The sequence below is a fragment of the Trachurus japonicus genome, chromosome 7 (genome assembly GCF_045865225.1).
Source record: "Trachurus japonicus isolate A0001 chromosome 7, Traja_1.0".
Lineage (NCBI taxonomy): Eukaryota > Metazoa > Chordata > Actinopteri > Carangiformes > Carangidae > Trachurus > Trachurus japonicus.
In genome coordinates this window covers 2,427,678-2,434,288 of record NC_140913.1, presented here as the reverse complement: position 1 = coordinate 2,434,288, position 6,611 = coordinate 2,427,678, and the positions used below count along the sequence as shown (strand labels likewise).

General features: G+C 42.6%; 1 protein-coding gene across 1 annotated transcript in view; it reads left to right on the top strand.

The window, feature by feature from the left end:
* The window catches only part of plxna3 (plexin A3), a 152,340-nt gene that overhangs the window by 124,888 nt on the left and 20,841 nt on the right, over window positions 1-6,611 (top strand). Inside the window, exons 14-21 of the mRNA XM_085780798.1 lie at window positions 560-656; window positions 1,115-1,305; window positions 2,141-2,289; window positions 3,374-3,494; window positions 4,526-4,662; window positions 4,775-4,945; window positions 5,039-5,132; window positions 5,250-5,369. Of these exons, the coding sequence (XP_085636924.1) occupies window positions 560-656; window positions 1,115-1,305; window positions 2,141-2,289; window positions 3,374-3,494; window positions 4,526-4,662; window positions 4,775-4,945; window positions 5,039-5,132; window positions 5,250-5,369 (1,080 nt within the window). The remainder of the gene's footprint in view (window positions 1-559; window positions 657-1,114; window positions 1,306-2,140; window positions 2,290-3,373; window positions 3,495-4,525; window positions 4,663-4,774; window positions 4,946-5,038; window positions 5,133-5,249; window positions 5,370-6,611) is intronic.

Sequence of the window (6,611 nt, the reverse complement as noted above, 5' to 3'; positions counted from 1 at the left end):
TCCGCGAAGCTTCGATTATCAAAATATGATAATCGGGTCAGCCCTAAACTCTACCTACTGTCCCCTTGAGACAATGTTATATACTTAAACTGAAGCTGAGAATAATTTATGTAGGAGGATTATGTGATGATGGAGCAAGGTTGTTACTGTGGTTAAGTCTGTTAGCATGTAGCATGTTAGCTCCAGTGAGCAGCTGCAGGTTGAGCATATTGAGCTGTGCCATGAGGGCTGAATCATAAAGATACGTTTTGAAATCATTTAGCCAGTTCAGCCTTCGTGTCCGTATTGAAAGAGTGGATTCTCTTCCTGGCTCCCATACATAGACAATACAATTCTGATACATTATCAATACACTTGTACCGTGTACTGCTTCTCTTATTGACTTTTATTCTTGCTGTGATTTTTGAATAAGTTGCCCTCAGCTCCCAGTTTACTTTGTCTCCGCTGATTCTTCTTAATTAAATTTCTTCCCTCTGCATGATGATAATTAACACAGAATTGAATTCTGTTTCCCAATTAAAAAGTGTCAAACTCTTTAACTGTCTCTGTGTCTCTGCAGTACTGGTACGAGGGCGACGAGGCCGGAGACCTCCCCGTGGATTTCTCTATCGTCTGGGATGGAGACTTCTTCATCGACAAACCTGCGTCTATGAAAGGTAAAAATCTGCTCCTCCTCATCATCATCATCATCATCATCATCATCATCAGTCAACACAAACCTGATGTCTGATGTCTATATATGAAATCTATTAGAAACAACTTTAAATGTATATCCACATATACAGAATTTAATTTAGCAATATATAATATAATATATGCAAGTATAAAGTGATGATCTTGCATGAATTGCAATAAAAAAAACTAAATAAATGATTAACAGATATGTTATTCCATACAAAAATCATACAGATATTCATATATATATTTATGAACATTTTACAGTGTATGCTTCATGTTAAACTTATATAACCATGTATTTATGGGAAAATATCTCCTGACAAGTGACAGATATGTCATATAATTCACTCTGTATGGGTACAAGCAGCCGCCATGAGGATTGATAATCAATCGATCAACAAAACTGATTGTGTGTTGTTGTTGTTGTGATTGTCAGCTTTGCTGTATAAGTGCGAGGCTCAGCGCTCCAGCTGTGGTCAGTGTCTCAAAGCTCCCGCCGCCTTCGAGTGCGGCTGGTGCACTGAAAGCAGGAAGTGCCTCCTGCACCAGCACTGCCCCTCCCCCGAACAGAACTGGATGCACCACGGCCGACACAACCTGCGCTGCAGCCACCCGCGCATCTCCAAGGTCAGGGACTCACTCCGGGGTCCAGTCTGTGTTTGTGTGTGTGTGTGTGTGTGTGGTCCGGCTGCTCTCTGTCCAGTCCGCTGTGTTATCAAAGACCAATACTCATCTGCAGGGCCGTTGCTAGGAATTCTGGGCCCCCTTAAAGAATACTAAAGTGGGCCCCTCCCCCTAACTTTTCCAATTTTTTTAGTATTATCGTGTATTATTTAGCCTACTTTGTGTTGATGCTAATGCAGCATTACACTGCAAAAACTCAAGTATCTTACCAAGAATATTTGTCTTATTTCTAGTCAAAATCTAATTCCTATTCAAAACAAATCTCATTATACTTAAAATAAGACACATCATATTAAAAGTAGCTTGTTTTTAGACACTTTTTACTTCTTTCAAGCATATTTTCACTTGGAATAAGTAGAAAAAATCTGACAGTGGAACAAGTTTTTCTTCCTTATTACAAGCACAAAAAACATGCTTTCACTGGCAGATTTTTCTACTTAATTCAAGTGAAAATTTGTTTGAAACAAGTGAAAATTATCGAAAAAAAGTTAATATTTAGGTTATGAGTCTTATTTTAAGTGGAAAGAGATTAGCTTTGACTAGAAATGAGACATTTGGACAAGAAATAAGACAAATATTCTTGGAAAGATGTTGAGTTTTTACAGTGTACTATGAGTATTAGTCAGGGTCTTATGCAGAATAAATCAGTCATACAAAGATTAGACTACTGGGGTTTTTTATGGGCCCCACTGGGTGCTGGGCCCCTAGAATTATCATCACCTTTCTCCCCTATACAACGGCCCTGCTCATCTGGTCTGTTGGTCCTCTCCCCCCACAGATTAACCCTCTGACAGGACCGCGGGAGGGGGGCACGCGGGTGACCATCGAAGGGGAGAACCTGGGTCTGCAGGTGAAGGAGATCGCTCACGTCCAGGTGGCCGGGGTCCGCTGTAACCCTGTCCCTCTACAGTACATCAGTGCTGAGAGGTCAGTGTGTGTCATTGTGTTTTTGTTTTGTTTTGTTTATTTCGATCCCCATTAGCTTTAGCCACGCAGCAGCTATTCTTCCTGGGGTCTTTTCATCTTCATAAATGACAAATACAAACCATTAACACACAACACATACTTAGCTCATGGAGTGCCGTGCTCCTTTCCAAAGTTTTAGTCAAGTGTACCGGCAATTTAGACCATTTTTGACTATTTTTGTAGAGCCACAGTGTATTCTATATTATTGCCACCAACACATACTGTGGCTCATTTGAAAGGTGAAACTTTCTGCTTCAAGTGGCCACAAACCGTTTTTTTCTACGTGCCTCTGTTCCTGAGAAAAGTCAAGCTAAACATGGCTGGGTTTCACCAAAATCCCTGCTTTTTTTTTCTAGAAAAGGAGATACAGCGTCTTTTATGAAAGGTGCTCTGTTTGTGTTAAAGTGTCTATTTTCATAATTTAAAAAAAAGCAAAAAAGCGTAAAATTACGCTTTTGGCACTCAACGCATGGGAACGAAAAACGAGAAATTACGTGGTTGGCACTCAATGAGTTAAAAAACAAAAACAAACAAAAATACATACAGAAAACACATACTCAAAACATATACTTAATACATACATACAAACACTTAACTATATTATCCGCTCCTACATTGAATCACTACACAACAAGGATGCCAAGACCCAATGGCCAAAATTACGGTTGAAATAATAATCTCTTAGTTTCATTTCAAAACTAACCGTATTTCTTTGTTGTATAACATAATTCGGAAGGGCATTCCACTCCTTCGTAGCTCTATATAATACTGTACCTTGAGAGAGTGCAAAAGAATAAAATAACCTCCAGCAGCATGTCGAGTTGAGTAATTATGTATGTTTGAACTAAAAGATCATTTTCTATACAAAATATATGGCATTTTAGTTGTTGCAACACGTGCTGCTTTATTTTGTATAAGTTGCAGTTTTCTGATGTTGGCTAGTAAGGTATTGGACCAAACAACTGTACGATAATCCAGTAATCCAATGTGTGTGTCTGTGTGTAACTGAGTGCGTGGGAGGTTCTGACTCTTCTTGTGTGTGCAGGATCGTGTGCGACATGGCCGAGGCTCTGCTCCCTCACTCCCCAGGCGGTCCCGTGGAGCTCTGCATCGGGGTCTGCAGCGCCGAGTACCGGACCCTCTCCACCCAGACTTACTCCTTTGTGGTGAGTGTCAGAGAAAAAAAAAAAAAAAAGAACCGGCTTCTGCGTTTCCATGGACTCAGTAACCAGGTTACTGTCAGCGTTACCTCCAGCTGCTGTAACGTCATGTCCCTGTATCCACCCAGCTGCGTTTGTAATTGGCTTTTTATACGTGAGAGGGACGAAGACAGAGAGAGTGTCGGTGTGACAGCAGCACCGAGGGATGAGAGGACAGATTATTACAGGCTGATTAGACTCTGGCTCGTAGGAGGAAGTAAACAAGCTGTTATTACTGCTTTGTCGCCGGAGCAGAGTCACACTGTCACCGCTGTTGTACAGGATTTCACTTGTTTCTCTCCCTGTAGAACCTGATAACATAGAAATGCTGCTGGAAGTAACATTAGAATGTAAAAACCTTCGATCTGCTGCTATTAATAGACTGGAAACACAAGATTCTTCTGTACAAAGTTTATTTCACTTAAGTTCTCAGGAGAGAATGTTGTAAATCTCTGAGCAGGGCTATGGGCTGGCGTTGCTAACGGGAGGAGTGCAGAGAGTCTTCTACTGCAATTAAAGTACTTAGGGGCTATTTGTAGATCATACAACCCCACTTTAAAAAAATGCTACTATCCCTTTAAGATCAGATTGAGCTGCTCCACTGTTGCTGTCTTGGTGGTGTCTGACTCCGCCCCCCACTCCCAGCTCATCCACACATAGACAAAGAGGAGGGGCTTGATATTTCAGTTCATGGTTTGTGGCGAGCATACACTCCCCCACCTGACAGTCGAAGAGGCCACATCATCAATTACACATAACTTAGTCTGATAAAATGTAAACTAACTGGTGGGTTACATAAAGAATTCACTCATACTAGTGGCCGTTAGAGGAACTACAATGTTTGGTGCTTCAGTATATTTTTCAGCTCCAGAGGTCGGCGCTTGATTCAGACATTAATATGTTTTGTTACATGTCACAGCGAGCTGTGTTTAACTGTGCAGAGAATAATGAACTCCTTGTACACCCTCTTCCTCCTCTTCCTCCTCTTCCTCCTCCAGAGCCCCAGTTTCAGTCGTGTTCGTCCAGAGAAGGGTCCCGTCTCCGGGGGGACCAGGCTGACGGTGACTGGTCGACATCTGGACGCCGGCAGCACCGTCACCGTTTTTATCGACAAGGAGGAGTGTTTGTTCGTCAAGTCAGTGTGGATCCAATCACTCCGATCGATCAATCAGTTTAATTCAGATATTGTTTAGGAATGAAGATGTGTAATGTATCTCCCCCCCGCCCCCCCTCCTCCCCTCTGCCAGACGGACCAATCGAGAAATAATCTGCATTACCCCCGCCTCCGTGTCAGGATCTGGCCCCGCCCCTATCCGCCTGATGATTGACAGGGCTGAGGTGACGAGTTCAGAGACCAAGTACATCTACACAGAGGACCCAACCATCACCAGCATCGAGCCCAACTGGACCATCCTCAAGTAAATACTCACACATCCACACCCTCCCCAGGACTAATCAATCACAGTATTGATCTATAACCCGTGTGTTTGTGTGTCTGTTTGTGTGCACAGTGGCAGTACACCGATTACAGTGACAGGAACCAACCTGCTGACCATCCAGGAGCCAAAAGTCAGAGCCAAGTACGGAGGAGTGGAAACAAACAATGTAAGAACTGGAACACCAAAACCGTAGAAACACCTGGTCCTGGTCACACCTGGTCCTGATCACACCTGGTCCTGGTCACACCTGGTCCTGATCACACCTGTCTTCTCTCCCCTTCAGTTCTGTTCAGTGGTCAATGACAGCACCATGACGTGTATGGCCCCTGGTCTGGTTTATGGTAAACCCAACCCACCAGAGGGGGCGCTGCGGCCTGACGAGTTCGGCTTCATATTTGACCAGGTATACACACACACACACTTAGATGCTGTAACTTTAACTATCAGCAGCTATAGGACAGCCCCATGTTTGACAGCTAACTGTGACTGGACACTTTCAGGTATGTCCTTCAGTGTTTCTGCTCTAGTCCGGTCTTCTTCCAACTGTTTGGCCTCAACAGTCGAGCAGAGAGCACATTAAAGGTCCAGTGTGTAATGATTGTCAAAGTTTACTGGCAAAATCTGAATATACTGCCCATGAATATATTGTTATAAGTGTATAATCGCTATACTGTAATATAAAATTGGTTTGGTTTTTGTAGCCTTATAATCATTCTTTTATATATACATAGAATCTGAATGCTGGATGCCCCCCATTTTCCACACTGGACCTTTAAAGGGATAGTTCAACATTTTGGCAAATTGGCCCATCGCCATAATCGCTATAGTCATAGCAGTAGGTTCGTTGCCTTTAATTGTCGGTGTAAGCTCTTTTTAGAACGGTGGGGCGGAGCTGAGCAGCAGGCTGCTCAGGGCTATGCTATGGAGGCTAAGGGAATTTCTTGGTTTCCCTCATCAAACTTATCAAATACACAATCTAACAACTCCAAAACGCTCTGGTGGACAAGTTGTGACCTGCACATTCACCACACTATGAGATAATAACAGAACGTTACAATACAGAGTTGTTTTAGAGGTAAATTCATGCAAAACCACTGATGCGCGTTCAGGGACAGTTTTTAGTTTTTTTTTACAGACTCTGTATTTACCCTGTATTTACCTCGAAAACGGCTCAGTTTCGTAACGTTCCATTATTATCTCATAGCGTGGTGGTTGTGCAGGTCACAACTTGTCCACCAAAGCGTTTTGGAGTTTTGGGATTTTGTATTTGATGAGTTTGATGAGGGAAACCAAGAAATTCCTTTAGCCTCCGTAGCATAGCTCTGAGCAGCCTGCTGCTCCGCTCCGCCGTTCTAAAAATAGCTTTCACCGACAATTAAAGGTAACGAACCTACTGCTATGACTATAGAGATTATGGAAATGGGCCAATTTGCCAAAATGTTGAACTATCTCTTTAAGCTTTAATTTACCCTGAGTTTTGCCTCACAGACTTCACTAGTTGAGCCTTCCTTAGCTACTGCTGGACATAATTCCAGCGTATTTCTCCTCGTATCAGTTTCTCATTATAACTAAACATGACTTTGTTGAAGGTTTCTTACAGTGATTACAAACATGTTTTTTCTCTTGTTGTTGTTGACAACCAAGA